Source organism: Cygnus atratus, chromosome 27 (assembly GCF_013377495.2).
Source record: "Cygnus atratus isolate AKBS03 ecotype Queensland, Australia chromosome 27, CAtr_DNAZoo_HiC_assembly, whole genome shotgun sequence".
Taxonomy (NCBI): Eukaryota; Metazoa; Chordata; class Aves; order Anseriformes; family Anatidae; genus Cygnus; species Cygnus atratus.
In genome coordinates this window covers 2,371,977-2,386,396 of record NC_066388.1, presented here as the reverse complement: position 1 = coordinate 2,386,396, position 14,420 = coordinate 2,371,977, and the positions used below count along the sequence as shown (strand labels likewise).

The 14,420-nt window shown below is 44.8% G+C and overlaps 1 protein-coding gene across 1 annotated transcript in view; it reads left to right on the top strand.

The window, feature by feature from the left end:
- Window positions 1-378: 378 nt before the first annotated feature.
- Window positions 379-14,420, top strand: part of LOXL2 (lysyl oxidase like 2) — a 47,645-nt gene continuing 33,603 nt past the window's right edge. The window contains exons 1-3 of the mRNA XM_035562663.2: window positions 379-654; window positions 8,345-8,784; window positions 11,265-11,440. Coding sequence (XP_035418556.1) covers window positions 8,424-8,784; window positions 11,265-11,440 — 537 coding nt within the window. The 5' untranslated portion in view covers window positions 379-654; window positions 8,345-8,423. The remainder of the gene's footprint in view (window positions 655-8,344; window positions 8,785-11,264; window positions 11,441-14,420) is intronic.

Here is a 14,420-nt window from a genome sequence, read left to right as displayed (position 1 = left end):
CTTGAGCTGCTCTATTTATGAGCTTTAAGAATATCGAGCAGCTGGAAAATATTGAGTTGCTGGATGCAGAAGGGTTAAGGGTGGTGATACCCAAATAGCTGTGGAGATGGCATGCTGCAAAGTCTGTGAGCTGCAGAAAGGGATCTAAGTTTGGAGATGCTGAGCTGTAAGACCATGCACCCTTTTGTATGGGAGAGGCTCTGAACCAACTTGGGGTGCTTAAAAAGTGCTGAGATCGATCACTTAGCTTTATTTAACATTGATATAGATGTGATTCTAAGTATTTGTTCCCTAGGAACTTCCTGAGAAAGCATTCACATTCCTAACCCACCTCCTTCCTTGCAATCCTGGCTAGGTTTTCCCCCCGTTTCTTTTCTGTTTGCAGTGCTTCTGCTCAGATTACAAGACAAGCCCATGATATCACCCGCTATGAGCTGAGGCTAAAGGGGCTGGGTCTTGGGAGGGGTTTGCTTGGCTAACTCTAGTGAAATTTGCCAGGAAGCAGCAGCTTCTTGCAGCATATTTCTCTGGCTGCAGGATATTTTCCAGCGCAGAGGGGACCACTCAGGCGGCACGCGTAGCCCAGAAGAAAGAGCTTCATGAAGCACGCCGGGACAGGGGTCCCCTCCAGCACAGCCTACCACTAACCCCAAGGTAAATGCAAACCCCAGAGACTACAAGCCAGGATGGTGGCATTATTTCTAGAGAATGCAGGGGCTGATGGATTGGTTTAAACATTTCTAACCCTCTCTTGCTTCAGGGCTGGAAGTTTGATCTCACTTCTTCTCTTTTTTTTCTCTTTGAACTTGTTTTCTTTCTCTCCCGTCAGTTATTAAGCTTGATGTTCAGACATAACAGGCTGGGGATGAGATGATTCTTCCAATTTCTGTCTCCTGAGGCTTGCTTTGGCAAGGGTGGGATGGCACAGATACTCAGTGTCACTTCGCAAAGATGTTGTGACCCAAGTTAAAGATTTTCTCCCCTTGCTTGCTCACAGGCACGCACTAATGAAGTAAAAAAAGACATGTTGCAGGCTGCCTACAAGTCGAGGCAATGTGTATTCAGTAAGATTATTAAAATATGTTTGATTTAGACCAGAAAGCTATGTTACATGCCATCAACATTGTGTAAATGTCACCCGCTAAACTTCAGAAGCAGTTTAAATGCTCCTCTCTGAACAACTGTGCTCTTTCAGAGGGAAAGGCTTCAGTGCAGATGGGCAGAAGGTGTAAAGCAGATATGTCCCTCGCTGAGAAACTTTTCTGCTGGCATGCTTGGGATTCACACCCTTTGCAAAGGAGCCTGCAGCCTACTGGCAACTTGTATTAATTAGGCTGGTTTATCATGAAGCAATCGCAGCAGTTTTCAGGATGCCTGCAGGATATGCAGTGGTATTCACCTGAAAAGTTGCAGCACAGAAGCGTGGGACTGTTCCTGTCTGCAATGAACACAGCTGGGGATGGTTGAGTTCTGATTCTTCAGCATGCACACAGATAACTCTGCCTTCTTTTCAATTAATTTTTTGTCGTCTAGTTAAAAAAGGTGTTACTGTGTGTGGGTAAAAAAAAAGATCTAAGGTCCTATACAGTCTAGAAGACTATACACAAAGATCCTGGTTAAGCTATCTGGGAGCAATAGCAGGAATACCAGTTAGCAGGTCTATAATCGGCTCATAATGACAGCATTGCTTTCAAATTTGTACTGAGTAGGGGCTGAAATTAACTGGCTTTAGGGTTCCTACCTGCCAGTTTCATTTCAACTGTATTGAGCCACCCACAGTGGTGGAATTTCCTTGGTTGGAAGCTAAAGAGCAGTTAGAAAACATGAAATATTAGCATGAGCTAATATTTGATGGACCCCAAAATGCATGCTTAGTAATGTTCTCTCATTATTTTTTTCTCTCCTATTTTTATATATATTTATATATTTTCTCTCCTATTTTTTCAATAGGTTGACTCCCAAGATTATTGTCTTCACCTTACTGTACCACTAACTTTCCTTCTGTGTGTTTTTTTTTTTCCTGTTTCTTGCTTTTTTTTGTGTTCTTTGTAACCTTTTATCTTTTCTCCTCCTGAATTGTTTCATAACATAGACTCACAGAATGGTTTGGGTTGGAAGGGACCTTAAAGATCATCTAATTCCCATCGGCAGGGACAGCTTCCACTAGACCAGGTTGCTCAAAGCCCCATCCAACCTGGCCTTAACATCTTTGGTGCTGTTTAAAAACACAGTGATGTCCTTTCTTAGAGATGGCAGCTTCAGTGGAAGGAACAGTTCAGCACATCACCGGTCAGTTGGGCTTGCTAAGCCCTCGCTGGGGAACGCTCTTGGAGCGTGTGTGCAGGTACATGTTTACTATGAATGTCTGCAAATACAGTGAGAAAGATCCCACTCCTAATCTGTAGTAATGTTGATGGAAATTTGTTATTCAAGGCATAAGAAAATTGGAATGCAGACAGATAACATGATGTTCTAAACTCAACCTGTTCTGTGTCTGCAGTGCTGACGGGTTAGGCTCTATTAATTAAGACAGCATTACACAGGGGTGTGAGGGGAACCTCATTTTCAGAGGATTTGCTAATGCTCTTCAGCCTTAGGGACTGCACATGTGTGTTCCGGCTCTGTGAATGTGTGTCAGCTGTGTATTTTAATGCAATACCTTTTTGTAAAGTTTTTATTCATGTACTAATCACGTACTCTTAACGAAGAGTTGAATCCTGTAGCTATTTTTGCCACTGCTGCTTTTGCTGAGTGAGATCAGATCACTTGTTCATGATAATAGCATCCACTAGCTGCGAATTAAAGAACTTATACTACTTGTTTTTTAAAAAAATCACTTTATTTAACTGTCTTGGAAGTGTCTTTGGGAATAAGTTCTGTTTCCTATTAAGAGTAGAGCACAAGGTCTGTGGAACAGCCAGCTGGTGCTGGCCAGGAGCCTGAGGGTTGTCATGATTCACATCTCTGTTCATCTTCATTCTTCGACACCAGGCAAAGGGAAGAGATAAGGAAAATAAAGACTTTTTCCCAAAATGAAGTGTATTTGAATTGCAGCTGTGGCATAGAGAGAAGATGCTGCATGTGTCCACCAGATCCCTGGGCAAGATTGTTTGTTTGTTTGTTTGTTTTTCCTTCTGAGGTAAATGAATGCGTCAAGGGGCTAAAACAAAGCAAATGTGAATTGCTTCAGTTGAAGGAACAGATCTGAGAAGAGCTTGCAGCCTGGACTTGAAGGCTGTGGGAAGCATTCAGCTGAGCCCTTGTGTGAAACATGCTGAGCATGGAATTGGGTGTTTGGCCCTGCAATTGTTGTGTCCATGCAACTCTGGAGATCAGCATATTTCTAAAGGTTTGGATCTCATAGATCCAACCAAATGATGATGCAGGGGATTAGGCAAACACTAATTTTTTTTTTTAAAGTTAGACCTGTAGCAGTCTTTCAAATGAAAACAGAAGCAAAATGCCTTTTCTGTCCTATTCTTGTAACTTGTGTTTGTATTTCAGGACTTCTTTTTTGTGTCTAGCCTCAAAAGCAAGTGATGGCAAGCAAGTCTATGGGTTTGAATTGTGTCAGCTTTACCTCTGCTCCCACAGGGCATACTGGGACTTTCTCTCTTTCCCAGCAGCATCCCACCAGGCTGGAAGAAGCAGGTTGCATTTGTTAGCTTCCCTGGTGTAAGCGACTGTTGCATTTGCTCCTGGTTGCACTTGGCCAGTGTGCATTAATGTGAAGTTTGCTGTCTTAAGGTAACTTAACGGAGCATTGCTGGATCTACAGTTGCGAATCAACCACTTGAGACTTTCCTTTTGTTGTCTGGAGAAGGAGGGGAGCAGGAAAGCTGGTGTTTCTGGCTCTGTCCGAGCTGATCTATTGTTTTGATGATTTGGTGAAATTAAAAAGGGATTCGTGCTGCTTGGACAGGCTTTTGATTTGGGGAGATGAATAGCCTATTAGTTTCACCTGGTGGATTCTCTGAAGAAGTAAAAGCTCAACATTTTGAAATGAAATTGCTGCACGCTTCCCTGTGTGTCTATCTGTTCCTTTTAAGACCGGAGCCCTGAAAAGGGTTGAGTCAGCAGCTTGCAGGAGCATGCCTTAAAGCCTTAAATTGCAAGTTAACACAGTGATGGAGAATCATCTTATGGCCTGAAGTACAGGATGGGGAGCCAGGAGACCTGGAGTATTTTCCTGGCTTTTCCACTGACTTTATTCGTAAAAGTTTTTAATGCTCCGTCTTGGATTCTTTTGAATGGGGAGACCAAAATATATGCTTTTAGGATTACATCATTACTAAGTCTGGAGGCTATTAAAGAGAGGATTTGAGGGGAGGAATGAGCCCTAAAGTAGAGGGAATAGCCAGCACAGAGCAAACATCTTGCAGATCTAAGCCTTGGTTTGTTCTTGGGTAGTTCTGCACATGCAGCTCTCTTCGAGACTTGCTGAGAAAATGTATCCAGATCTTGGTCGTAGCAGATGAACAGGTTTATCTAAATACTTACTAAATTTTGTTGTTCTGGCTTATGATGCTATGATAAATGTGTGCAGTTGGCTCCTATTTAATGCTGTCCATGTTTGTATCTTTAAATGCTCTTACTTGAGTCTGTCACTGTGTCATCAGTGCTCTCGTTGAAGAGTGGTGAAAGAAGCATTGTAAAATCCTCTGTGCTGCCAAATATTGCTTTATCAATTCTCTAGAACAGTTGTTACTGCTTGTCTTGTCTCCTGATGAAAGCTGCACGGACATCTCGCCCTGATGGATGGGATGAGCGGATGCCTCCACCAGAAGATGCCCAAACATCTCCTCTCCATAATCCTTGTTGTTGTCCCGATGGGAAGCAGAAAGGTTTCTTGTGGAAATACTGAAACATTCCTGTGCTCAACCTCCACGGGACTCAGCTTTTCCTGACATCGTGACTTAGTCTGAATAGTTTCTCTTAAGCACCTCAATAAACAAGGCCGCTGGGTATGCACAGTTTTATTTCTGGGGTGATGCAAACACTGTGAAAGCTTTGTCTTTTAGTGTTTGAATGTGTGACTGTTTTGAAGCAGACGGTAATATGACCTGAAGGAAAAGCAGGCTGTGGTTGCTAGTACACACTGCAGGGCTGTCTCCCGAAGCGTGTGGAGTTGCTGTTGTGCTGGGCTTACAGAGAATCCCTCTGAGATTCACCTCCACAGATTCAATGGGACTAAAAGGGAGATTTCTGATTTTTTTTTTTCCCAATACCTCCTCCTGGGCCCTCTAGGAGCCTCAACTGCTCCTCGAAGTATCCTGATGATGATGGGACACGAAGCTGTACGACCTGAGCACAAAACGTGTGCGCCCTAAGTCATTTTCCTTGGGGAAGGCTCAGGATTGCATTCACACGGGCTCGTTAAAATACCTTTTTGGTAGTCAGACCCCCTCCTCTGTGGAGCGGGGGGCTCTCAGGCAACCTTATCCTTCCTCCCCAGGCTTTCTCAAGTTTGATGGTTAATGGTTTCTTCATAGTCTTGCATGACTCTGAAAGCCTCTAAGGTTTGGGGGAACAAAAGCAAATTAGCCTGCGTTTTGGCATCTTAGGGCTCCTGGGGTGCTGACCCACCAAGACTTGAAAATTACACCTGCAAGGTTTGCTATAATTTAAGTTGGTACCTCCCTGGGTGATCTTGGTACCCGTTAAAATAATCTGGAAGTCTCTTGTGCCATCCCAGCCCCGCCAAGCTGCTCGGGGGCTGCGAGGTCTCCCGGCGCTGTGACGTTTTTAAAAGGCTCTGGCATCGTGCAGCGGTCTGTCTGCTTTATTAATTAACGCTTCGGGGAGCGCCGCTCTCAGCTGGTAGCTATTACATCCTCCCTCTTGAATGGTTTCCCCAAATTGTTGTGTCTTTTGGCTGAAGTCCTTCAGCAAAACGACCCAGGAGCTTTGGTTTGAATGGGAAGCAGTTCTGGAAACTGGAGTTGCAGCGCTTTTGGCTATTCCCTGGCCTCTGATCACGAAAGACCCCTATTAGCCGGAGCACGGAGCTGACCGCTGGTCAGTGTTTGCCTTGGCACGAAGAGGGACAAAGCGAAACAAGCTGACCTGCTGGCTACACATCGTTTGTTGGTCCTTTTCTCCTGCAAAATATTCTTATTTGGGTTACTATTGAGCTTTCTGGAGCACCATAAACTGTAAGCTAGGGGGGAATTTGGCGTCTTCTGTTAAGGCACATCATTGTCGTTATCTCTTGAGAGCTTCCTTCAGGATGTGACTGTAAGACTACACACCACAATTTATTTACCTTTGCCTTCTTAAATATCCTTCGTGTGGCTGCCTGCTGCACAAAGACCGTGCAGATGCTTCGTGAGGTCCCAGCAATATGCAGAGACACTTCAGACCGACTTAGTTTTTGATCAGTATTTGCTGAGGCTTCTTAAATCCAGTTTATGCAGTAGCAAGAAACAACAGCTATGTGAAATGAAGTATGTCAAAACAGATGTTTGAAGAAGATTAAGAGCAAAAACCAGATTTTCTGAAGACCATCAGGCTTGCAGCTCTGCTGGGCTCGATGCTATCCCCCTCTTAAGTATTTCTACTTACAACTAACATATGTTATTCTTCTGTGTTATGATCTAAGGGGGTTTCTTGATTATTATTTTTATACTGTTCACAACAATCGCTCTGCCCATGTGTTTATCCTCTAGGCTGAAAACCATCTTGTATCCTTGAAAAACATTGTAAGAGGTTTCTTTTGAAATCCATACTAGAAGGTAGTGAAGTCAGGCGTGTCTGACAAGTACTAATGTGCCTGGACTCGGGAGCCTTTTATTTTTACAGAATATATCTCCTGCCCTGTGACTGCATTTGCTTTGGGAAATCCCCTTTGTTTGCAGCTGGAGGGGAGCAGCCTTGTGAAAGCGGTTGTGTTTCCTTCCTCTCTGCCCCTTTAGCTCTGATGTGGGGCAGGAATTCATTTTATTCCTCTCTCAGCCTTACCCTCCCGACCTGCAAAAATTGGAAAAATACCTTGTCTCTATGCCAGTATTTCTTCGAATGCCTGGTGAAAATGTACAGGTCTCAGTCCGGTCTCAAAGCACATCAGGAGGAAGCTGACTATTGTCAGCCCTGTGTAAGACCAGGGGAAACTGAGGCACAGCTCTGGAAGTGACCTGCCTGAGGTCTCATAGCAGGCTCGTGCTGGAGCTGAGATTTGAACCGAGGCATCCTGAATTTCAGGCTGGTCCTCTGCTGTTGCTGATACTCCTCTCTGTCTTGAAAGGCTGCTTAGTGAGTTTTGTTGTGTCTTTGTGCACGTGTGATTTTCTGATCACTTTTTTGGGATAGTTGAGACCCAGCAAAAACACCGAAGGATTTTTGCTTCTTGACATCTGGTTTTGGAGCCCAGTCTTTCCCCCTCTCCCTCCCCTTTGGTGTCTGCCAGGAAATAATGGAGCTTTAAAGGGCTGGGGAGCTTTTTCCCACTGCTCTCTGGCATTGCTTCATTTGGAAACTATTCAACCATCAGCCTCCATGTGTGCTACTTGACCGCGCCGTGTGCTGGGTGGGGAGTACATGAGTGGGAAGCGGGCAGAAAAATCACCAGCCTTTAAACTTTGCATAGTATCCGGATGAAATTCTTCCAATGAGTCAAAAAAAATAAAATAAAATTGCTAGTTCATACCATGGCTAGCTTATGTAAGGATTTAGCGGTTGTGGGACCCAATCCAGGCTTAGCAACCAAAAACTGGAGATCATTAACACCAGGCTGTCAGTCAAGGCTAGGTGAGATTGCTGTTGCAAATTGTCTGCCTACAGTAACGCGCTGATCCTCTGCAGAGGAAACTGGAGGTATGGCAGCAGAAATAAATCTTCTGTCATTGTATTAGGAAAACAGATTTCAGTATAAATACCTCACTTCTGACCACGTTATATTACATTTCATTACCCTTCTAGTTTTCCGTTGTTTAAGTGATGGTTTGAGTTTCTTTTATTTAAAGGTGGTATGGGGGAAAAAATGGTTCAGTTCTGTCCTGGTCTGATTTGCACCAAGTTGGCTATAACTTGCTAGAAGTACTGAACTACTGGATTTGCAGAGGAATAGGAAAATCCTATTTCTAGCATTTGTGACCTGTAGAATTTTGCCTTGGAAAAAATATTGTCCAGCCAAACTGATTTCGCAATTTAACCTAAACTTGCAAATGCTTTTCGTGGGTTACTTTTAATTTTCTTCTCCCACCCCACGAGAAATAATTTACTCGACTTTGTTTTTTACAGGCAGCACTGGACGTGGTTTCTCTCATAGGTTTATCTCCTGCTGAAGCAGGAGGTATAAAGCCCAACATCATTCCCGAGCCTTACTCAAACTTGCCTTTCGTTTTAGGACAGCCACACAGCACCTACCTGCACTGATCGGCAGCTGCTAGCAGAGGATTTGGCTCTGAGAACTGTGAGCACTGAAAATGGAAAGATTCCTGGGTTTTAACTATAACCACTGTTTCTTCATGCTGTTCTTCATCTCCCTGAGCCCGCTGGGCCTTGCCCAGTACGAATACTGGCCCTACCTCCCCGGTTACCCCGAGCCACCCCCCCAAGTCTACCAGCCCCCCCAGAGGCCAGCAAACGTCCCCAAAATCCAGCTGCGGCTGGCGGGGCAGAAGAGGAAACACAACGAAGGCCGAGTGGAGGTGTTTTACAGTGGCGAGTGGGGCACGGTGTGCGACGATGACTTCTCCATCCATGCTGCACACGTGATCTGCAGGGAGCTGGGCTACGTGGAGGCTGTGTCTTGGCTACCGAGCTCAAAATACGGGAAAGGAGAAGGTAAGGTAATTCTGGAGCAGTAGCAGTGTCTCTCCAACCCCAAAAACTCTTGACCTGATGACCGAATTCAAGATGTAGTGATGTTCCCTACAAACGTAACGAGAATCGCTTCCTGGTGAAGCAATGCCTCTGCAAATCGGTGCCTCATTAGATTAAACAGTTTAAATAATAGGTGTTTGCTTGTTTTGATTGAAACAAGCTAAGGAAAGGGGGTAGGAGGCTCTCCAGCAGCCAGTATGGCGAGTCAAAAGGGAAACTGCGCCCACAAATGTAATTTACAGATGGTCCATTTCCCCGTTCACACTTCCATTGCTATGCAGTGAGTCAAACAGGGCCTCTAAGCACTCCTTCCTCCTGTTCTTTTTTTTTTTTCTTTCTTTCTTTTGAACTGTTTGGGTTCTAAATAGATTGCCTATGCAATGCTATACATTTTTTTTCTCCCTTTATCCCCTTTAGAGGCATGCACCATAATCTGCAATGCAGACGGGCTTATAAAACCCCAAAGTAGTGTGCACACTTCATGTCCTATATAGGACTACATTTATAACAGTCCGTTGGGATGCTCAGGCTGGTCCTGGAGGGTCAGAGCTATTCACCCCCAACCCAAACTGCACATCCTTCCTTTCTGGCTCTTTAAAGCTGCATGCGATGATCACAAGGACAATTGCACATTACACCTTACTGCATCTCATTCCCAAATATGTGCTGAACAAAGACTCAAAAAATTGAATGCTTCCATGTTATAAACAGGAAAAAAAAAATTAATAATAATGCTTGAAGTAGAAAAGCCCTGTGACACCACACAACTCAGCAGACTTGTTTAATTGTCTTTTACTGTGCCGTTAGTTAAATGTTGGCCTGTGGAGATTTTTTTTTCTCAAAATATGAAAGCTTGGCACACTGTTGATGTAACCCACAGACAGATTATTTCCACTGCAGCAGGGATAAATGTGCTGTATGTCTGTTACTTAGCACCACTCGTTAGTGCTCACACCTATAAAATTGCCCATTAAAGAGCCAGCAGGCTTCAACGTTGACTTGACTGAAACGCGAAACCTTGAATGTTGTTCCAAGCTGTGGATTTTGGCTCTTGGGGTAGAGTAGGAGATTTCCGAGAGAGAAAGAGGCCATGACATTTGAAAACAAACCAGAAGTTTGTCGCCACGTGACTTGATGGGAGTGAGCATCCTCTGCGTGCGGGTTCAATCCTGACGCAGGGAGCCCGTGCAGGGGGGATCGTGGCAGATCCATCATCTGGTTGGTGATTAACCACCTGAATGTCTTAGGGCTGCTGGAAAGCAGCTGGGACAGCCAAGGGAAACAGCTCTGACTGCTCCTACAGAATCTCCTCCTGGCTCTGGAGGTCAGGCAGTCCTTTCTACTCAAAGGATGTATTATTCTTCAGACAGACAAAGCCTTGGGGACCATAAAATAGGGGAGTTTCTTGTTGGCTGTTGCTCCTTGCAATTTAGGGGACAAATAGCAGGGGAGCAGCATGTACCAGCACATTTCCAAAGGAAAAGCAAGCACATCGTAAAGGTGAATCCCAGAGATGCTCTTGGTTCTCTGCTCACAGCTGCTCCTTAGAAAATATGACCTAAAGTTCTTGGAGTGACACCTATTGATTTTTTGTCTGCTTGTCAGTCAACTCTAAAGGATCTAATTTGTTTTAATATAATATACATACGTGCACGCTTTTTGTTGTAGGAAAAGTGGTAATGATAGTCTGGAAACTGGATCTGGCACTGAGTTTTCAAAGAGCACCCAAATAACGGGAGGTTCCAATCAGCAGTGGCTTGTTAAGTCGCTTGCAAAAAAAAGTCTTTGAAAAGTAGGGGCATTTAATCAAAACTTGGAGCTCTCTCATAGAAGACATTTAATGACGATTTAACAAACAAGAAATGATGTACAGCGAAGCCTTAAATACTAAAGGATGATTTAGTGAGTGTGATTAGAGGGCAGGATATAATCAGGCAAACCAAGGGGACCCGATGACACCGTGTGCTCCAAAGTGGCTGTCATCAGAAGAGGTCAGTTTTCACCACGAACAAGTTTGCAGCAGCGATCTCCTTCAGGCTGGTGATCCTTCACATGCTAACACAACAGCAAGCAGTGGTGGCACGAGGAGCTTCTGGATGGGACGTCCCTGGCTAGCAATCCTTTGGCCACACTGGTTGCTGGTGGACTGTGGAGGTCCAGAGCCTCCATGGTCAAGGCTCCACTTGCATCTTTCAAGTATATAGCCTTAAATATAGGGTTATATTTATTTATCATATTATATTGAGGGATAATTTTTCTTTTTTAATACAATGCAGATAAGGGAAAGCAATGGGTAGGAGATGTTTCCATTTTTGATGTTCCTTAGCGTTTTTATTCAAGGTTATTTTTAGCAGTAATCTCTTCCCCTGATATATTAAGAGCAATTTACCCTCTTTCTGAGTCTCAGTTCTGTTTTTTTTTTTTTTTTTTTTCCCCTTCAGGGAAAATTTGGATGGACAACGTCCACTGTAACGGCAAGGAGACCACCCTGGCAGCGTGCACGTCAAATGGCTGGGGAGTAACCGACTGCAAACACACCGAGGACGTGGGAGTGGTGTGCAGCGAAAAGAGAATCCCTGGCTTCAAGTTTGACAACTCGCTGCTTAACCAAATAGAGGTAAATGTACTTTAAAATTCCTAGCTGCTGATCAGGGGGCTTCTGTGGACAGGGACATATACGTTGTAGGTTATCCCGGCTGTGTCCCATGGTTAAAGCACACTTTTCGTAGTACTTCTAGGTGCTGCTTCAGATGCAACTTTTAAATCTGAATTTCAGCTGTTCAAAGTGTTAGATGTTTAAGAAGAATTTAAAAGGATTTTTTAATAGCATATTAAGTAAGGAGAAACTATATTATCCCTCCTGTTTTGCAATCGTTTAATGGAACGGATGGATTTACAAGGAAAGATATGAAAAGATTTTTGGAGTGTTTAGCTAAGCAACGATGACACAAGCATGATAATTCTATGGAAATATTTGTGGGGATGGGGAGTCAGCACTAGAAGTGATGAAATGAAAGTGAGCAGAGGAAAACGTGGGCTGGTCACTAGGGGAAAGGTTCTGGGTTGTGACTGGATTAGTCTGCTGAGCCGAGATTGAGACTTCTGGGGAAATGGCAGAAGCAAATTTGCTGAAATGCGGTTGAACCAGGATTGTTAGATTTCCACAGAATAAAGATCTCGGGGGGAATAATCCAGGAGGGAATGCTGGTCTGAAAAGAAGCTGGGCTGAGCTCTTCAAAGGAAAAAAAATGTATGCTGCTTCAGAATTTCAGGTTGGAAAATATTTGTGGCCACTCAGCTAACATCTCCCTTGTTTCGGATGCTACGGTGCTTCATCATGCAGATTCCCTGGTTGCCCTTGGTTAAAATACATTGAAATAAACTCTTCAGTAACCACAGTCGAACCTTATTTTAAGCAGACAGGGAACCCAGGGTGTATCACATACCACAGCGTGGTTTCCATGGCTGAATCTTGGCTCTGTTCGTGATCTGAAACAAAGGGTACAGCATTCTTTATCGCTTTAAACCAAAATTATTCTAGCAGTTCCTTCACAGCCCCTGATTGAGAGAGCAGGCAGCATTCAGCACTGATGCAAGGCTCCCACGCAGGGGGCAGATGCAGGATATGAGAAGGGGAATTCTCTCTGTGCCTTGACCTGGCTTTTCTGGGCTAAGGAGGGAAAGGAGGCCTTCCAAAGGGATCCCAAATTGCCTCAGTCGATGGCACGGCTGTTGCTCAGGGAACGGGGCGAGATCATGGAACATCAGTGATGGCTTTGGCAGATGCCCGCTTCCCCAAAGCCACAGCAAATCCTCAAAACGGAGGCCTGGAAGAAAAGATGCTTTAGTCTAGACGGAGGTTGCATCGCTCTGAGATGCTTCAGGTATTAATCATGAAAGCTTTGGAGGGCTCTGCTTTTCCATTAGCTAAGCGCTGCCGTTTGGCTAACGAGTAGAGCACGCTGGGGTAATTGAGGGCTAGCTTGAGCTGATGCTGTGTGGGTGTTTGGGCTTCACGTATGACAAGTAGAATGAATCATGAGAGTGAAGCAGTTCTTGTGGTGGAAGATGGGGTCACCAGCAGGATTGCTGAGGAGAAATAGATGTGGGGTAAGTCATATTCCCCATGTCCTGGCAGCTCTTGGGGTTCACCACGATGACAAGTAGCAGCACTGGTGACTAAAGGCACTGAACTGGTGTGAGTGGAAAAAAAATAAAAGCTTTGGTTTTAAGCTCCTGTACGAAGCTGAGAGCTGTCAGCCTGGCTGTCCCTGCGACCTTGTGCTGGTGGCAGGGAATAGTGGTGTATTTTCTCACCCCTAGCTCTGCATGCTGGGTTCCTAATGCTGCTGTTAACCTGCTGCTGCAGCTTGTGTTTGACGTCTCCTGGCAATCCGCAGCCTCTGAGATGAGCCTGATCATCCCTCATCTGGCCTTCCAGAGGCCCGAGGGGCAATAACTTCTGTGTGCTGTGAATTTAGAGGAGTCTGTAACCAACTGCATTTATTTTCTGTAGCCTGATGTCTGTCGAAAGGATAAATTCAAGAATCCAGAACAATTTGTGTGCCCACTTCTCCCTTACACATCGCTGCTCGAGTCTTCTGAACAACTCAGGACCACGCTGTTACTTCTACTTTGCAAAACCAGGCTGATTTTTCTTATATCCCTTACAAGTCCCTGTAAACTGAAGGGTTCTTTTTCTGCTTTAATGCAGCTGGAGCAAGGCTAAAGGTGATGTGCTGTAAATTTTTTAAATGCCACTGTGGAAGTACACTTCAGTCACGGCTAGCTGTCAAATGTTTCAACTCCTCTCCCCCTGCTCTTTCAGCTCTCCTTCTCTTCTTAATCTTTGCTTTATCTCATTAGCAGCTGGCGTGCCATAGTTTGAGTCAGAGCTGATGAGAAGGGTTACTCATAGGGTCATAAACTCCAAAACGGGGAGGTCAAAAGGCTTGTGTGAATGCACATCCAACGTCTCTGCCCTGTCTAACGTGCATGGGAATTCTGCACGTCATACCTTGCATTCACCGGAGGAAACATCATCGTTTTGTTAGCTGCTGAGGTTTCAGGCTGTCCCACTGATGTCTCCCCATTGGAATGAGATTGAGGGGATTGAGGAATTTTTTACAGAGCAGTGATGCTGTGCTCAGGTCTCTCCAACAGTCCCACTATGCTGCACAGATGAAACTGTTGCTTTATACATGTGCTCCGTGCATCACCTCAGATTGCACCTCTCCGTCCCCTTTTCCCACAGTAGTTAAGAACGACTGTAACAATTCCCAAATGGATCTGTATGTTTGTAAGCGGGTGTTTTTACAGCCAGCGGATTAACAGGAACAGGCACTGACTGCGGTGTGCACTCCTGTTGGGGTGTGAACTGCAGTGAGCAGTGATTTTGTTCTGCCTTCCTGGGGAAATTCGTGCTCTGGGAGCCCATCCCCAAATGTTTGCCATCACATTCACATTTCTCTCCCCTGCAATAGGGAGCCCTGTGTGTTCCTGCGGACAGACTGTCTTAAATTCATCATTTAGAAAGCGTCTTAAAGACCTTCAGTGCTGAGTTCTCCGGGGCTGCCAAGCGCCGCTAAGATTTAACG